At 36.9% G+C, this 19,720-nt stretch overlaps 2 protein-coding genes across 2 annotated transcripts; both read left to right on the plus strand.

The window, feature by feature from the left end:
- Positions 1–2,199: 2,199 nt before the first annotated feature.
- On the plus strand, positions 2,200–8,067 carry LOC109094992 (polymeric immunoglobulin receptor-like). The gene is made up of 5 exons (XM_042768709.1): positions 2,200–2,223; positions 5,115–5,490; positions 6,212–6,529; positions 6,618–6,947; positions 7,542–8,067. The coding sequence occupies exons 1-5, from the start codon at positions 2,200–2,202 to the stop codon at positions 7,619–7,621; spliced, it is 1,128 nt and encodes a 375-aa protein (XP_042624643.1). The 3' UTR covers positions 7,622–8,067.
- Positions 8,068–17,357: 9,290 nt separating this feature from the next.
- LOC122147204 (polymeric immunoglobulin receptor-like) lies at positions 17,358–19,507 on the plus strand. Its single transcript, XM_042768814.1, has 5 exons — positions 17,358–17,488; positions 17,649–17,978; positions 18,595–18,711; positions 19,005–19,334; positions 19,491–19,507. The coding sequence occupies exons 1-5, from the start codon at positions 17,449–17,451 to the stop codon at positions 19,505–19,507; spliced, it is 834 nt and encodes a 277-aa protein (XP_042624748.1). The 5' UTR covers positions 17,358–17,448.
- The last annotated feature ends 213 nt before the right edge of the window (positions 19,508–19,720 follow it).

The following is a 19,720-nucleotide window of genomic DNA, read 5'->3' on the forward strand; positions in this document are numbered from 1 at the left end:
CCAGGCCACAGTATTATCAACACGTACACCTCCATAACAATGTGCATGAATCAATACTCGTCAAATCATAAAGCACTCACCTGTCACTTGTAAATAAAGTCTGTGCGTCTGTCATTCCATGTCCCTTTACTCGTATTAAAAAAAATAAACATGGCCAAATAACTTCTTGTGCTCGGTGCTAGCTGTTAGCCACTCATAGATGCAATCTTTGAAATGGTGCACAAAACCATTGTTAGTGAATTCAGTTTAAGTAGTTTATCCTTCAGTTATTCCTCTTTTGCCTGCAAAAGAGTGCCTTGAAAAAGGCAGATCAGCAACAAGATCTGGTCTAGAGGCGCCGGCGACAGCAGCTTGAAAATTCACAACTGAACGCTGGACGCAGTGTTGCCAGATTGGGCTACTTAACAATGTTGCCACGAGTTGTTTTTAATGTCTGCTGTTTGAAGCGACCTCAATAATGTGATATTTAGCCCCTGGAATGTGAATTTAACCAGAAGAACCCTGCCAAAAAACATGTATTTTACTCCTGGAATGCGTCTATGTCAGTGATCTCCAACCCAGATTCCTGGTCTATGTGCTGGCCGCAGACTTTTTTTTTATGTAGGATATTCCAGTTCAACCTCAGTGAAACTAATCATAAGGCCATTTTGTAGACATTACACAAATGAAAAATGATACCTAAATAATAATGATAATAACAATAACAATAATAATAAAAACATTTTTAACACAATTTTATTTTTTATAGGGCAAGCAGAGAAGGCCTTGCTGGCCCACCACTGATCAGATGTCACTGTCCAGAAATTCACTGTGCATTCTCTCTCTCTCTCTCTCTCTCTCTCTCTCTCTCTCTCTCTCTCTCTCTCTCTCTCTCTCTCTATGGATATTAGGGCTGGTAAGAGATTGAAATTTTTAATTACATGATGTGGCAATTACAAAAAGTAGGTTCAGCAAGAAATGTTTTGTTTGATAAAATGTATTACATATAGCCTATACTCTTCTGGACCATGTGAGTAAATGATGACAGAATTGTCATTTTTGGTTGGGTGAACTATGACTTTTATAATTAATTTTCTTAATTTTATTATTATTACTATGAAAATATGAAATTATTTCTTAAATGAAATGATACTCTAAATAATAAACTAAAACTGCCAGTAGGTGGTGGTTAATGTCTTAATGATTAAGTAATCGAGTCATTTATTCATTCATTTGATTTGTTCAAATGGCTGATTCATTTAGGAGTGAAGTAAATGGTTCTTTAATGACTGGTTCATTGAATCAGGCTTGTTCGACTTGAAGCGGATCATCACCATCAGACCAACCGGTGTGTGACATCAAAGTACCGCAAGAGCTTAGAGAGCAGATGACTCCTTATGCTTTTGAATCGCTCTCGCAGCGCCACTTCAAATCCAACACATATCCCAATGATTCAACACGCCAGATGGTTCACCAAATTCGTTCAAAACGTGGATTAAGAAATGAAATGCTGCTGTGGGTTGCTCGGAGATGAACAGTTCTGCTTTGTCTTTATCTTCTGCTTGGCAAAATTGAGCAAAACAGACAACATTGTGTCTTAAATAACACAATATTAACTTCTTAATGAACTGTTGTATAAGATGAGTATCACATTTGCACTCGTGTGATATTGCACTTAGCCTACTGCTCGTGTGATATTTCCTAACTATGTGATGTAAATATGAGACACAATCTCAAACGGGCATTTTGCCCCATATCTTGAATTTTAGGGGTATTCTCTAGGATCCATCACGCAGTAAGTTGTTACCATATATATGGATATGTATTATTCACTGAGAAACCACAGACTTCAGTTACAGGAACTCAAACAGCTGGGAATATGTTTTCTGAGTGTCTCTGTATCAGCAAACAGGAATTCTGGGTAGTGAGTGTGTGAATGACATCAGTAACACTTATATTCACCAAGAGACACGTGATGACAAGTTCTGTGTGTGAAAAAAACAAAACAACAAAAAAAACTTTGTTGTCTTTTATACAGATGTTTCAGAAACATCATCACCTTCATCATCATCACCATCATCAGCTGAATCTCCACTGCAGAGAATGTGTGTCAGAAACTGATTGATTTTAAAGGAGTTTGAGATGTTCAGTATTCAGCATCTGAAACAAACACTGAGCACCAAATGAGCCTCTTTCTGTGAACAGATCATATTTAGCAACATGGACATTGAGTGTAACGACTCTGTAAAGTCTGATTGGTTCTTCTGATGTGTAAACATTTTGCTGTTGTTGTTGATGTTGTTGTCTTGCTTTCCACAGTTTATCACTTGTGTGTTTAAGGCTTTAGAAATGAATTTTGAAACAGCACTGAATGTGAAAAGTGAAATGCAAATAAAAAAGAGTCTTTAAACAACTCTTACTTGACTTACATTGATCTCTGTCTCTTTGGACTGGAGCATCTGGATTCAATCTGAGGTAAAACTAAAAAAAAAGTTAAGTATGTACTATTTTACTATAATTTAATAAATTTCATAAATTAAAAGTTCAGTTTAGAAGTGTCATATCAATATTGACGATATTGACCTTTAAAAGTATCAGTATCATATCGAAAACAAACTAAGTGGTTTCGCCCATCTCTATGAAATGATTCATTTCAGTCTTTTTGAAGGAAGTTACCGAACCAGAAGTGCCTCCCATAATTTAAAACACAGTAGTCTCGTCAGGAATAAGGTGGAGTTGTATCTGGATGATCAGAGCATGTGTGAGTGTGAACACATAAACCCTGAGCTTTGTCTTGACATCACTACAGTGAGAGTTCATATTTAACAAAAACCTTGCTGAAATCACACAGTGTATACCGGCCTTATGCATCTTTAGCAGCATAATCAAACACAACTGCAAAATACTTTTTTCAAACACTGACAGACAGATAATCATAAACTCACTCTGTTGACTGAGACACTGTTATTATGTGAAGCTCCTTCAGACTCAACAAATAATACATTTATACTGTCAGCTTCCAGAGTTTAAAGAAATATTTAGTTATTTATCAACAATAGATTGTGTTCTTTTCTCCAAGATTAATTTAGTCTCTTAATTATATTCTGTAGTGCCTGGAGAAAGCTGTTAGTGATCACACACTGTTCTCTGAAAATAAATCAATCAATCAATCAATCAATCAATCCGCACACAGCTAAGAATGTGTGAGACCTCAGCTTAAAGGGTTAGTTCAGCCAAAAATTAAAATGATGTCATTAATGACTCACCCTCATGTCATTCCAAACCTGTAAGACCTCCGTTCATCTTCGGAACACAGTTTAAGATATTTTAGATTTAGTCCTAGAGCTTTCTGTCCCTCCATTGAAAATGTATGTACGGTATACTGTCCACGTCCAGAAAGGTAATAAAAACATCATCAAAGTAGCCCATATGACATCAGAGGGTCCGTTAGAATTTATTGAAGCATCGAAAATACATTTTGCTCCAAAAATAAAAAAAATTACGAGTTTATTCCGCTTTTTCTTCCGGGTCTGTTGTGAACGCGACTGCTGTGACTGTTGACGTACGACGCTGCTGACGTGTTTTCTTTGTTATTGGGCGCCCCAGAGAACACGCCAGCAGCGTCGTACGTCAACAGTCACAGCAGTCGCGTTCACAACAGACTCGGATGAATCGATGCTTCAATAAATTCTAACGGACCCTCTGATGTCATATGGACTACTTTGAAAAAAGTTTTTTTCTTTTGAGTCGATGTGGTGCTATATATCACCACTATCTGAAAAACCTGTAAGGCCCTGTATAGTTCTTTAAAGGTTCTTTAACTATCTCTTGGTGTCTTGGTTTAGTTGGGGAAAGGGTTAAAACAACATTAAAATACAGTCTATTTCTTGAAGATATAGACTGTATATAGGGTCTATATCTTCAAGAAGTGAAAATATTTCAGGGCCCCCACATAAAACCTTTGACCTCAGAAAAAAAGGACCTCTCCACAAACAGCAACACCAACTTCACACATAGACTTTATTTCTGGAGGATCTGAAACAGAAGTTCTTTATTGAGAATTGAGATTTAGGATTTTTTTTTTTTTTTTTTACTTACTGTTTTGGTGAATAGTGTTTGCTTTAGTTGCCTCTTGACCATTGACTTTAATTTAAAATAAGTATTTCTACAATACTACGTGACAATGTGAGAATTGTATAAACCACTTTTAGAATTAGGAGCTATAAAGAGGTTTAATTTCTGGCACTCATAGACATGAAGAATCACCAATGAATCTCAGCAATGGTGACAAAATATTCTGATAATTTTGATATGATTTTTGAACATCACAAAACAGGGCAGTAAAAAGTCACAAAAAAGCAAACAGTAAAAATACTAGGCCAGTGCAGCTGCATAATTTATTCAGGTCGCAATGCATGCTGGGAGCCATGAATGAGTTATGATTGGTGCACCATTGTTGAGAAAAAGTGCTATATGGCACCTCTTATGGTTCTGTAAAAATAGCTGCTAAATAACACTAGAAGTGGTTCCTCTATATCACCATTTTTTTAGAGTGTAACATGAATGTGATGCATTCAAGAAACACTTTATTACACTTTTAAACAGTTTAAAACATTAAACATTATGATTCTGAGAAAATTTGCATTTGAATGACAGAATAGTTATTTTAAAAACTCTGTAAAAAATGCTCTTTATTATGAGTTTTATCTGCATGTTCATGTGAAGCATGTGTGAAATTATAGTTTCACTTCCCTGTTAATTAACCATCTCTCTCTCTCTCTCTATCTCTCTCTCTCTCTCTCTCCCTCTCTCTCTCTCTCTCTCTCTCAGAGGAAGTGGGTGTCTCTCTGTCACATTCAGCAGTTCATGTTAAACATGTAACCAGGAAAGAAACACTCAGAACTCATCTGAACACACATCGAGAGCTTCAGAAGAACTGAATCTACTAACAACAGAGAAGATCACTGAAGAAGAGAGAAGAATGAAGATCATCTGGACTTTCACTCTGCTGATGATTCCTGGCAAGAGTCTTAACTCACAGTAAATCACTCAAAACAGCAGAGACTTTAACTTCAGCTCATGTTGAGTTGGATTTGAACACTTTTGAAGATATTTGAAAGTTCATCTCTGTTCAGTCTTATGAATACATTGGTGTTGTATTGAGATGCTGGTTTGTTGTAGGCGTGGTGAGCTCCATCAGAGTGAGAGGATATTCAGGAGGAGGAGTCAACATCACATGCAGATATGATAGAAAATATACAGACAATGCAAAGTATTTTTGTAGAGGACAGTGGAAAACAACGTGCTCTGACCTCATCAGGACTGATATGAAAAATGAGAACAAATGGGTTGATTCTGGAAGATTTTCTCTGTTTGATGACACAAGAGCAGCACTTTTCACTGTGACCTTCAGAGATCTGAGTGAACAGGATTCTGGGATGTACTGGTGTGGAGCTGATATCTCTTGGGGTAAAGAATCCTACACTGAAGTGAATCTGAAGGTTGTAACAGGTGAGTAACTGAGACTCTCAAACTCCTGATGATCATCAACATCACACACTCAACACTGACTGTAATGAAATCATCTAAAACACCAGAAAATCAATAACAGGACACATATAATGTATTATTATCTTGCAATATCAGATTTACACTCATAAAATTAGTAACCACATATGAATGAATGAAGAGGCAAAGATAGTGCGTGTGTGTGTGTGTGTGTGAGAGAGAGAGAGTGTGTGTGTGTGTGTGTGTGTGTGTGTGTGTGTCTGTGTCTCTATGTGTGTGTGTGTTTATCTGGACACAAATTTGTATAATGACATGGGTATGACACATGTATTACAATGTGAAGGTGATTTATGAGGACACTTCATGTGTCCCTGTAATTTAAAAGGCTTAAAAAAATACTTAATGGTGATTTTTTTGAAAATCTAAAAATGCAAATAGTTTTTTTTTTGAGGGCTAGGTTTAGGTGTAGGGTTGGTGTATTGGGCGATAGAAAATATAGTGTGTACAGTATAAAAATCATTACGCCTATGGAGAGTCCCCATAAACCACATATACCAACAGTGTGTGTGTGTGTGTGTGTGTGTGTGTGTGTGTGTGTGTGTGTGTGTGTGTGTGTGTGTATGTGTGTGTGGATCTCACTGTGAGTGAATGAAGATGAAGTACCATGATTTACAAAAACGATGAACATCATCATCACACTGATATCTGAGTTTGTGTTCAACAGGTGAACAAATCAGTGCTGTGACGGGATATTCAGGAGGAAACATCATTATAAACAACAAATATGAGATGTTAGAAGAGAATTCTTTGATAGAGATTTGTGAAGCTGGATCATATCAATGTTTTACTCGAATAAAGACTGACAGAGCAGCAGAATGGACACATGTCGGCCGATTCTCCGTTCATGATGACAGATCTGCACGTCTCTTACGTGTGTTTATCAGGGAGCTGAATGAGAACAATTCTGGAGAATATAAGATTATAGTCAAAGTTTCTGAAGACTACAGTTTCTTCTCTGAGTTTAAGCTGGACGTTAAGAAGGGTGAGCTGCTTTCATTTGTTTCTGTGCTGGATTGATGAATCTCTTGTTTAATTCTAACATTGCTGCACTTGATTTGTCTCTCAAACAGCTGATTGTTGTGAGAAGAGCATCAGTCTCTCAGCTGCTGCAGGAGGATCTGTGAACATCAGCTGCAGATACCCACAATCCCACAGTGCTGATGTGAAGTTTGTCTGCAGGAGATCTGGATCTGATCTCTGTGCTGAAGAGACGTCTGTGAAGGAGAGCAGAAGATGGAGCGCTGAGGGACAGATGCAGCTGTATGATGACAGAGAGCAGCAGCTCCTGACGGGAATCATCAGTCATGTGACTCAACAACATTCAGCTGAATACTGGTGTGGAGTTCAGTCTGATCAAGGACACAAGAGCTTCATCACACGAGTCCTCATCGGAGTTACAGGTACAGATGATTTGCTCACTCAGATTAATCAGAATGTAATTAAAAACCACAGCTAGCTTCCATTCAGCAGATCACTGTGTGTCTTGTATCATGTTGCTTGACTGTGCAAAGAAAGTGATCTCTGACATTCATACAGGTTTACCAGCAGGTTAATTGTAGATGTTCTATTCATGTATGAGTGTTTTATTCTTCATTTCATTCTTTAAATGTCCAGTACTGCAGATCAAAGCAGCATTAGTTGATCATTGGACACAGTATTACTGTAGTTTTTAACTAGTTGAAGTGTGTTCATCTGGATGCAGTATTAGAGCAGTTGTTGTACTGCTGTGAGTCACTGAACCAGTCTTGTTCTATAATTAAAGAAGCTGCAGTTAAAGATGCTCGTCCAGTAACCTGCTATGAACTCATTTATTCACTGAGAAACCACAGACTTCAGTTACAGAAACTCAAACAAACATGAATTCTGGGTAGTGTGTGTGTGAATGACATCAGTAACACTTATATTCACCAAGAGACACATGATGACAAGTTCTGTGAGAAAAAAAAAAAAAAAACATCCTTTAGAAATTAATTGCTTTGTTGTTTTATATACAGATGTTTCAGAAACATCATCACCTTCATCCTCATCCTCATCAGCTGAATCTCCACTGCAGAGAATGTGTGTCAGAAACTGATTGATTTTACAGGAGCTTGAGATGTTCAGTATTCAGCATCTGAAACAAACACTGAGCACCAAATGAGCCTCGTTCTGTGAACAGATCATATTTAGCAACATGGACATTGAGTGTAATGACTCTGTAAAGTCTGATTGGTTCTTCTGATGTGTAAACATTTTGTTGTTGATGTCTTGCTTTCCACAGTTTATCACTTGTGTGTTTAAAGCTTTAGTCATGAAGGGTTTTTTCTTTTCTTTTTTTTCTGTAAAGCTGTTTTGAAACATCACTGAATGTGAAATGCATATAAAAATTAACAGCTCTTACTTGACTTACATTGATTTCTGTCTCTTTGGACTGGAGCATCTAGATTCAATCTGAAGTAAAACTCTTAATAAAAAAATAAATAATATAAAAAAAAAGTTAAGTGTGTATTTAAGGCCGGGCATGCACTACTTTATTAATTTAATAAATTTCATAATTCAAAAGTTCAGTTTAGAAGTGTCATATCAATATTGACGATATTGACCTTTAAAAGTATCAGTATCAATATCGAAAACAAAATAAGTGGTTTTGCCCATCTGTATGAAATGATTCATTTCAGTCTTTTTGAAGGAAGTTCCTGAACCAGAAGTGCCTCCCATAATTTAAAACACAGTAGTCTCGTCAGGAATAAGGTGGAGCTGTATCTGGATGATCAGAGCGTATAGTGTGAGTGTGAACACATAAACCCTGAGCTTTGTCTTGACATCACTACAGTGAGAGTTCATATTTAACAAAAACCTTGCTGAAATCACACAGTGTATACCGGCCTTATGCATCTTTAGCAGCATAATCAAACCCTGACAGACAGATAATCATAAACTCACTCTATTGACTGAGTTATTATGTGAAGCTCCTTCAGACTCAACAAATAATACATTTATACTGTCAGCTTCCATAACAAAACACTATCTTAAACCAGCCTCAATTCTAATCTAATCAAAAGAAAGAAATAAAAATTCTTCAGCATAACAATGCCATACTCTACACTAACTATCAAAACAAAAATTACAAATGTTAGCTCCCACTCCTAAACTAGTGCTTTTATACAATTTGAAATGCTACATGTTGATTGTGTACGTCACGTGACATACTAAACTTGTCTCAACTCTGAGTCGAGGAAGCATCCAATTCTTTTGAAGAATCAAGTCACAACATAGTCAACAACGCAACGCTAAAAACAGCAGAGCAGTTGGGAAAACACAAACTCACAGTAACAATCACAACTGACAGAATCAATGTGTGGACAGCAGGGCCAACAAACTAACACGAACCCCAGAAAAGCGTCGCCCCATCCAGCGTCACTTCTGACTCCGTATACCCCCTCGCTAGACTCCGATTGGTTCCTTAAGAAGCTTTGTCACGCCCATAATGAAGAATGACAGAGTGCTCCTCCAATCACAGGACCTGAGAGGTAAAGACAGGGAAAAATACAAAAAGGATGGGGAAAAAAACTTTCTGAACACTACAGAACATCTGCATTTACACCTGCAAGATGTATTTTTTAGGTTGTTTGCTCATCTGCAAAACATCTATTGGACATCTCCTTTTAGATGTCAATTAGACATCTATTAGATGTCTTTAAGATGTTTATGATTTAGAATGTATGTAAAACTGACATCTGAAAGACATCTTTCAGACGTTTGTAGACAGCAGATACTCACCAAATCAAAAGATCTATAATATTTACAATGCATACTTAATAACGCTATCTGGGTATGGTTCTGCACCCGGCTGCAGCCTGCAGATCGAGGCGGGGAGGAGCTGCACATGTAGCCCCGCCCCATACCTACTCTGATTGGTTCGATCGTCTTTAATAGACATACATGATAGGAAATGTGTGCATAGTTGGTGTAGGATGGAGTATGTTGTTTAAAAAGCTAAAAACACTGTACAGTTTTACAAAACCTTCATTATAATGCACAGAAGAAAAAATAAAACATTAACCTGTAACTCGCCATGTCCCTGAAATGATTGTTTTGCTAAATTAAGATGATCTTTAGGCTAACAGATGAACAACCCACTACATTTAATAAATTAATTGGGTTTATTATCCACAGAGGGAGGATCAGGTCTTCAGATGAATGAATTATGAATTAAATAATTTTTGAAAATTTGATTATTTTATATCATCTGGGTATAAGAAAGGAAGTGAAAATGATGTATCAGTATTGTTTTAATTTATATAGCATATGACAATTATTGTTACATCTAATTATCTGTCATGCAGTTGATAAATGACACAGCAACAGGCTAATGTGTCTGCTGTGTGCCATTTCAATTTTTATGAAATTTTAATTTTCTTTACGACATTGGAAAACATAGACCTTTCGTCCCCTTTATTTCAGGAAAATACGCTGCTCCTCATTATTTTAAAGTGAAGAAATCGAGAAGCTTTTATTTCTACTGGTTGTGATGATTCTGAAAGGACATACCTGTAATCTGTTGCTATAGTAACGAACACAATTTCATGCATCGTGCTCTTATTTCAGTGCAGGTGTCTCACAGCCACTGCGGTCAAATATTGAGATAAACTTTATAAAGTATCATCTATTTATATTAAATTAATATATTAAATTGGTATCTTTTCCTATACTCATTTTGTGACCATTATTGAGACAATTCTTTTCAATCAGCTGGAATGATTCGTGACATTCTACGCTTAACGCAACTTAACCCGCATCGGCCCGTCCGCGGACCGGAAGTGCGTGGCTGTGAATTTAATAACCTTTGTTATAGAAAAATATTCAATTAACTATCATAAACTATATCTCATTTGAAAGCTAAAACACTCAATATCCATGTTCTGAGCTTGTTTTTTAAATCAATACACCAGAGAGGAAAGGGTTAACATAAATGCTGAAGGACCGGTAATTTAAACATGTACAAAGTGCACGGCAGTACTTACGTTTCATCGCCTATAGTTCTGGTCAGCTCGGACTATTCCAAGAAACACCAGCACACATTTCGAGGTAAGGGTCCACTCTTCAAGATGCATCCCACTTTTTAATCCAAAACAACGAAAAAAAAGGGGAACAAACGAAAGATCCTCCTTTGTTTACACCTACTGGATAGGAGTATGGAGCACTACTTGGTTGAATATACTTGGTGCAAAAAATATATATATATATATATATATATATATATATATATAATATTATTTTATATTTCAAGTCTTTCTGTATTATCCTTTAAAAAAAATTATAATTTCTCGTGTATTATATAATTTGTTCCTTCTCCTAATATTTCCTTAAGTGAATAATTTCTTACACCCCTATATCCTTTAGTGCCTGAACTAATTCAAGTCTTTCTCTATTGCATGCTTTACTTTCTAGTAATATATGATTTACTGTTTCTGGATGTCCACATTTTTCGCAATTACCAGTTTCAGGTTTACCTATTTTATATAAACTTTGATTTAGTGTTGTATGCCCAATACGTTATCTTGTCATTATCACATCCCTTTTCCTGTTAGTAACTTGTTCTTTCCATCCCAACATTTCTTTGTATACTATACAGATGTCTTCCTCTGATTTCATTGACCCATATCCTCTGCCACCTCTTTTTCACTTCAGTCCCAATCAGCCCCCTAATTTCAGCTTTACTCATCTCTTATATTGATCTCAGGATCTTTCAACCACTCCTTTGCCAGTTTGTCAGCTTCCTCATTCCCCTTAACTCCGACAAAAAACTCACCTTTACGCCTAAGTGCTTTATAACTTCTGTAAAGTGTCATTTAAAATATCTTAAATGTCGATTCTAATTCGTATTCTTTTGTTTCCTATAGAACGGTCTCTTCTGAGCAAAATGAGCCCTCCCTCGTGTCTCTCCTTCAATCACAGGCGATGTTATAACCCAGAACAGGCCAGGAGTCACTAGCCAGCAAAGTTTTAAAAGATGGAAGTGTTAGCCAACCACCAGAACGTTTACAGTGATTCACAGTTTGCACCGTTACGTACAGTGTGTCCGTGCGCTCTCGTCTTTATGCCCGCGGGGTAACAGTTACTCACGATAGTGTTGCAGCGCTACACAGGCGTTTTTCAGCGAACGGATTTTATCCAAAGCTTACATCTGAATCTCTCCAGCAAAGAATGTCGACTTTAGAAGAGTTTTTGTGGTGTTTAATAGTGTTTTGGAGGGCGTGATGAGAAGCAGCGGCGAGGGGCAGCAGAAAGACCCGGTGAGATGCATGCAGCCAGGGATAGAATTAACACCTAAGTTTCAACGCCGTTCTCTTGAATGCTTATGTAGTGGGTTTTCTTCTGCGTTGTGTGTTTTGATAATAAAAGAGACCTCACACCATGATGCGGTTGTCGCGTGGTTTACTTTCGGCTTCTGAAGTTTCTGTATTAAAGTATAACAGACACCGCCAGGTAGTAACAGGAGAATATCAGGTCTAGCAGTGCCTGTCAATCATTGCATACTGTTACAATGTACATTTATATAACAGCAAATACATTCAAACCTCTCATGGATCATTAAATATAAACAGGTACAACTTCACACAATCATAACATGTAGGTAACTCATAACATAAAAATTTTAACTCTGTTTTACCAAAGTATGCATCGTTATGTAATGAAATTCAGCAGCATACTGCACGTGTAATGGCAACCATTACATGAATTCACGCTTCGATTAAACATACTCTTACAACGTTCATAACTTGGATTACTAATCCCTTAATAAAGAAAAGTTAACAAACACACACAATTTGTGTAGAAAATCCATAACCAGCAAGTAATTGAATATATTTGAACACTTTTTCGAGGAGCTGATAAAACATACCTCTCATCGCAATGACATCCCGCGAAAGCGAGAGAGCACCGGAAATTACATCAGCTCTTCCCTCGTGCTTACACACGACGTAACTCACGTAAACAGTTCTTCCTAAACATTTTATATAGATTAACAATTTCATAAGAAAGGGAGAAAACCAAACTAATAACAAAGAAATACAAATTATATATGTAAAAATAAATAAAAATGACAATATTATTATGCTTGTGATCACATGACTCTTCATCACTGTGCAATTTTCCCTAATACAAATTTCAAAATAAAAGCCTCTTGCGTTAGTGCCATTAGTTAATAATAATAATTTGTAAAATCTCACATTTGCAATTTTTTTTTTTTTTTTTTACAGTTTATCATGTGGAGGTTTAAGTGTCTAGTTTCAGACAATACCAGATCTATAAATTTAGACCATAGGGTTCAAGAGCTACAGACATTTTTATTTGGGAATGTTGGTTTTCAGAAAATGCTCAAAAATAGGGGCGCAGGTTAAGAGGTTAAAACGTAAAAAAAAAAAAAAAAAAAAAAAAAAAAAAAAAACAGGAAACAAATTATTAATAAAGCATTCTATTCACAGACAAGCAGGTTATGGGAGGAAAATGTTTAGCACGTAATTAAACACGTGTTCGTATTCTGGGCTCATATCTGCTTGTCTGTGAATATAATGCTTTATTAATAATTTGTTTACTGAGTTTGTTGTTTTTAAAACACCGTTTTAATGCATAAATCCACGTACTTTCACGTTAAGCGCTTTATAATGTCCCAATGATTCATTTGTGAATTCGACTGGTTCAGAAGATTAAACTTGCAGCAGCTAACATCTCGTGATTCAATAAATCAGACATAGTGAGTCAAGTTAACTAACAACTGTGCATTATAATGAAGGCTTTGTAAAACTGCACAGTTTTTATCTTTTTAAACAACATACTCTGTCCTTCACCAACTACACCAAGTACACCCGGCTGCAGCCTGCAGATCGAGGCGGGGCTGCATCTGGGGCGGGGCTGCACATGTCGCCCCGCCCCATACCTACTCTGACATGCATGATATGAAATGTGTGCGTAGTTTGTTTAAAAAGCTAAAAATGCTGTGCAGTTTTACAAAGCCTTCATTATAATGCACAGTTGTTTATTGTTAACTTGTCTCACTATGTCTGATTTATTGAATCACGAGATGTTAGCTGCTGCAAGTTTAATCTTATGGACCAGTCAAATTCACGAATGAATCACTGGAACATTCTAAAACATGCTTAACGTGAAAGTACATGACTTAATGCAGTAAAACTCAGTAAACAAATGATTAATAAAGCACTCTATTCACAGACAAGCAGATATGAGCGCAGAATTCGAACGCAACACGTTTAATTACATGTTAAGCATTTTCCTCCCATTACCTGCTTATCTGTAAATACAATGCTTTATTAAAAATGTTTACTGAGTTTGGTATTTTTAAAACACGTTTTAATGCATTACGCCACGTTAAGCGTTTTCCTTTTAGGCCAATAGTTTTCTATGGGAGGAAAATGCTTTACACATAATTAAAAGCATTGCATTCTTATTCTGGAGTCACCTGCTTGTCTGTGAATAGAATACTTTATTAGTAATGTGTTTACTGAGTTTGGTCTTAAAAAAAAAAAAAAAAAAAAATTTAATGCATTAAGTCACGTTAAGCATTCCAGCTGAATGAAAAGAATCGGCTCAATAATGGTCACAAAATTGGTCTCGGAGAAGATACCAATTAAATATAAATAGATGATAGTTTATCTCAATATTTGACCGCAGTGGCTGTGACACAACTGCACTAAAATATGACCATGATGCGCATGAAATTGCGTTCGTTACTATAGCAACAGATTACTGGTATGTCCTTTCAGAATCATCACTGGCCGGTAGAAATAAAAGTTTCTCGATTTCTTCACTTTAAAATAATGAGGAACAGCATATTTTCTTGAAATAAAAGGGAGGAAAAGTCTATGCTTTGCAATGTAGTAAAGAAAATTAAAGTTTCATAAAAATTGAAATAGCACACAGCAGACACACTAGCCTGTTACAGATAATTATACGTAACAATAAAATTAAATAATTGTCTTATCATGCTATATAAATTAAAACAATACTTTCTCATACTCCGATGATATGAAATGATCAAATTTACAAAAATTATTTAATTCATAATTCATTCTTCTATTTGATCCTCCCACTGTGGATAATAAACCCAATTCATTTATTAAATGTAGTTGGTTGTTCATCTGTTAGCCTAAAGATCAGTTTAATTTAGCAAAACAATCATTTCAGGGACATGGCGAGTTACAGGTTAATGTTTTATTTATTTATTTATTTATTTATTTCAGGTTTATTTAACATATTTATTTAACATATTTTTTTATTTCTTCTGTGCATTATAATGAAGGCTTTGTAAAACTGCACAGCGTTTTTAGCTTTTTAAACAAACTACGCACACATTTCATATCATGCATGGCTATGAAAGACGATCAAACCAATCAGAGTAGGTATGGGGCGGGGCGACACGTGCAGCTGGGTGTACTTGACTAGAAGCCAAAGAACTGCTTTTAGTGCTATATAGCATCATTTTTTTAGGGTGTAACATGAATGTGATGCACTCAAGAAACACTTTATTAAACTTTTAAACGGTTTAAAATATTAAACATTATGATTCTGAGAAAATTTCTAAATTTCTATATGTCTAAATTTCAACGGGCTGTAAAATCTGCTAGGACGAAAGTTTTTTTTTCGCAAATGCTATTGAGAAAAATCACCAAAATCCGAGATTTTGTTTTTCAACAATTGATTCTGTTTTGAATCCTAAATTAGAGGCACCTCCTATTTTGTCTACTGATTTATGTGAAAGTTTTTTACATTTCTTTGTCGATCGCATATCAGAGGTTCGGAATAACATACAGCAGTGTACATTTGTGCCTTCGAATGCACTAGAAATTATTGTTAATTTATCGCAATTTGAGCCTATTTCTATCTCTACTTTTAACAATATTGTTTCTAAGCTGAAGTCTACATCTGCTCCTCAAGATATTGTTCCGATACCTCTGGTAAAGCAAACCATTGAATCGGTTGGCCCATATATGGTTTCTATAATAAATAAAGCTTACTTTCAGGGATTGTTCCCGAGTATTGTAAACATGCTGTAGTCCAGCCTTTGCTGAAAAAAGAAAATCTGGATAAGAGCGTTCTTTTCAATTATAGACCTATCTCAAAACTTCCATTTCTGGCAAAGGTCTTAGAGAAATGTGTTCTGATTCAATTGGAGTCATTTACTGATGAAAATCATGTCGGTGAAGTACTTCAGTCCGGCTTTAAGAAGCACCATAGCACAGAAACAGTGCTATTGAAGGTATTTAATGACATCTTTTTGGCAACCGATCAAGGGAATGTGACTGTTCTTCTGCTGTTGGATCTCACAGCAGCGTTCGACACAGTTGACCACAATATTCTTATTTCCCCTACTGGAAACATGGTGTAGGCATTTCTGGAAATGCCTTAAATTGGTTTAAGTCCTATCTCTTAAATAGACGATTCTCTGTTTGTATGGGTGATTGCACATCAGCTTCATCACTGTTATCATGTGGCCTTCCACAAGGGTCCGTTTTAGCACCACTTCTCTTTTCTTTTTATATGCTTCCCTTGGGTTCAATCTTGCGTAAATACAGTGTGTCATTTCACTGCTATGCAGACGATACACAGCTGTATATACCATTTAAGTCAAATGACTCCCCTGCCATAGAAAGATTGTTGGCATGTTTAAATGAAGTTAAGGCATGGATGTCTAAAATTTTTTTGAGCCTTAATGAATGGAAAACAGAATTGATTCTTTTTGGTCCCTCCGACCTTGATAATGTAGTTGAAACTGAGCTGGGTCCTCTGAGCCTGTTTAGAAAACACCATGTAAAAAATCTGGGGATGATTTGTGATAGCGAACTCAAATTTGATAAACAGATAAATGAAATCGTTAGAACGAGTTTTTTTAAATTGAGGATGATTTCCAAAATTAAGCCTTTTTTATCCCAGAAAGATCTGGAAAAAATAATTCATGCATTTATCACTTCAAGGTTAGACTATTGCAACTCGCTATATTATGGTGCCCAAAATACAGTTTTAGATAGACTGCAGATGGTCCAGAATGTGGCTGCAAGATTGCTTACAAGCACTCGCAAATTCGATCATATTTGTCGATTTTTTTTTCTTTGTTCATTGTTTTATTGCTTGTACAGCACTATGGTCAACTTTGTTGTTTTATTCAGTGCTTTATAAATAAATTTGAATTTGAAAATTTGCCTTTGAATGACAAAATAGTTCTGTTAAAAACTCTGTAAAAAAATGCCTTTTATTATGAGTTGTATCTGCATGTTCATGTGAAGCATGTGTGAAATAATAGTTTCACTTCCCTCATTATTAACCATCTCTCGCTCTCGCTCTCTCTCTCTCTCTCTCTCTCTCTCTCTCTCTCTCTCTCTCTCTCTCTCAGAGGAAGTGGGTGTCTCTCTGTTACTTTCAGCAGTTCACTTTAAACATGTAACCAGGAAAGAAAGAAAGTGAAAGTGAAAGTGACATGACATTCAGCCAAGTATGGTGACCCATACTCAGAATTTGTGCTCTGCATTTAACCCATCCGAAGTGCACACACACACAGCAGTGAACACACACACACTGTGAACACACACCCGGAGCAGTGGGCAGCCATTTTATGCTGCGGCGCCCGGGGAGCAGTTGGGGGTTCGATGCCTTGCTCAAGGGCACCTAAGTCATGGTATTGAAGGTGGAGAGAGAACTGCACAACCAATCCCCCCACCCACAATTCCTGCCGGCCCGAGACTCGAACTCACAACCCTTCGATTGGGAGTCCGACTCTCTAACCATTAGGCCACGACTTCCCCACAACACTCAGAAAGAAACACTCAGAACTCATCTGAACACACATCAAGATCTTCAGAAGAACTGAATCTACTAACAACAGAGAAGATCACTGAAGAAGAGAGAAGAATGAAGATCATCTGGACTTTCACTCTGCTGATGATTCCTGGTAAGAGTCTGAACTCACAGTAAATCACTCAAAACAGCAGAGACTTTAACTTCAGCTCATGTTGAGTTGGATTTGAACACTATTGAAGATATTTGAAAGTTCATCTCTGTTCAGTCTTATGAATACACTGGTGTTGTATTGAGATGTTGGTTTGTTGTAGGTGTGGTGAGCTCCATCAGTGTGACGGGATATTCAGGAGGAGGAGTCAACATCACATGCAGATATGATAGAAAATATACAGACAATGCAAAGTATTTTTGTAGAGGACAGTGGAAAACAGCATGCTCTGACCTAATCAAGACTGATAAGAAAAATGAGAACAAATGGGTTGATTCTGGAAAATTCTCTCTGTTTGACGACACAAGAGCAGCAGTTTTCACTGTGACCTTCAGAAATCTGAGTGAACAGGATTCTGGGACGTACTGGTGTGCAGTTGAAATGCCTCTCTCTGAAGATCCTTACACTGAAGTGAATCTGAAGGTTGTAACAGGTGAGTAACTGAGACTCAGAGACAGTGTGAGTGTGTGTCTGTGTGTGAGAGAGAGAGAGAGTGTGTGTGTGTGTGTGGTGTGTGTGTGTGTGTGTGTGTGTGTGAGAGTGTGTGTGTGTGTGTCTGTGTGAGAGAGAGAGAGAGAGAGAGTGTGTGTGCGTGTCTGTGTGTGTGTGTTTGTCTGTGTCTGTGTGTGTGTGTGTGTGTGTCTGTGTGTGTGTGTGTGTGTGTGTGTGTGTTTATGTGGACACAAATTTGTATAATGACATGGGTATGACACATGTATTACAATGTGAAGGTGATTTATGAGGACACTTCATGTGTCCCTATAATTTAAAATATACTTAATGGTGTTTTTTTTTTTTTTTGAAAATCTAAAAATGCATAAAGTTTTCTGTGAGGGGTAGGTTTAGGTGTATTGGGCAATAGAAAATATAGTGTGTACAGTATAAAAACCATTACGCCTTTGGAGAGTCCCCATAAACCACATATACCAACAGTGTGTGTGTGTGTGGTGTGTGTGGATCTCACTGTGAGTGAATGAAGATGAAGTACCATGATTTACAAAAATGATGAACATCATCATCACATTGATATCTGAGCTTGTGTTCAACAGCTGAACAAATCAGTGCTGTGACGGGATATTCAGCAGGAAACATCATTATAAACTACAAATATGAGATGAATCATGAGAACCATGAGAAATACTTCTGTGAAGCTGGAGCATATCAATGTTTCGAAAAATCGAATAAACATTGACAGAGCAGCAGAATGGACACATGTCGGCCAATTCTCCGTTCATGATGACAGATCTGCACGTCTCTTACGCGTGTTTATCAGGGAGCTGAATGAGAACGATTCTGGAGAATATAAGATTATAGTCAAAGTTTCTGAAGACTACAGTTTCTTCTCTGAGTTTAAGCTGGACGTTAAGAAGGGTGAGCTGCTTTCATTTGTTTCTGTGCTGAATTGATGACTCTCTTGTTTAATTCTAACATTGCTGCACTTGATTTGTCTCTCAAACAGCTGATTGTTGTGAGAAGAGCATCAGTCTCTCAGCTGCTGCAGGAGGATCTGTGAACATCAGCTGCAGATACCCACAATCCCACAGTGCTGATGTGAAGTTTGTCTGCAGGAGATCTGGATCTGATCTCTGTGCTGAAGAGACGTCTGTGAAGGAGAGCAGAAGATGGAGCGCTGAGGGACAGATGCAGCTGTATGATGACAGAGAGCAGCAGCTCCTGACGGGAATCATCAGTCATGTGACTCAACAACATTCAGCTGAATACTGGTGTGGAGTTCAGTCTGATCAAGGACACAAGAGCTTCATCACACGAGTCCTCATCAGAGTTACAGGTACAGATGATTTGCTCACTCAGATTAATCAGAATGTAATTAAAAATCACAGCTAGCTTCCATTCAGCAGATCACGGTGTGTCTTGTATCATGTTGCTTGACTGTGTAAAGAAAGTGATCATGATGTTTTCAAGAGAACTGATTCTGTTCATACAGGTTTACCAGCAGGTTAATTGTAGATTTTCTGTCTTTTTAACAAAGAAAAACCACAGTTATAAAGAGTAAGTTTCCTTATAAAGGTTCATGATTATAGTCAATGCAGGTTAAAGTGCAGTTTTCTGTAGATCAATGTTGCTGTTCTGCTCAATGAGAAACTGAACACAGAGTAAAGCAGTGGACAGTGTTTATGTGTTTTATTCTTCATTTAATTCTTTAAATGTCCAGTA

This window comes from Cyprinus carpio, chromosome A1, assembly GCF_018340385.1.
Source record: "Cyprinus carpio isolate SPL01 chromosome A1, ASM1834038v1, whole genome shotgun sequence".
Lineage (NCBI taxonomy): Eukaryota > Metazoa > Chordata > Actinopteri > Cypriniformes > Cyprinidae > Cyprinus > Cyprinus carpio.

Bases quoted from the DNA above. Each gene is read 5' to 3' on its own strand.
- LOC109094992 (XM_042768709.1), top strand. From the start codon at position 2,200: ATGGACATTGAGTGTAACGACTCT. The intron at 2,224-5,114 runs GTAAAGTCTGAT...ATCTCTGTTCAG, and splicing joins ACATTGAGTGTAACGACTCT to TCTTATGAATACATTGGTGT. The intron at 6,530-6,617 runs GTGAGCTGCTTT...TCTCTCAAACAG, and splicing joins TAAGCTGGACGTTAAGAAGG to CTGATTGTTGTGAGAAGAGC.
- LOC122147204 (XM_042768814.1), top strand. From the start codon at position 17,449: ATGAAGATCATCTGGACTTTCACTCTGCTGATGATTCCTG. The intron at 17,979-18,594 runs GTGAGTAACTGA...TGTGTTCAACAG, and splicing joins GAATCTGAAGGTTGTAACAG to CTGAACAAATCAGTGCTGTG. The intron at 18,712-19,004 runs GTTTCGAAAAAT...TCTCTCAAACAG, and splicing joins TGAAGCTGGAGCATATCAAT to CTGATTGTTGTGAGAAGAGC.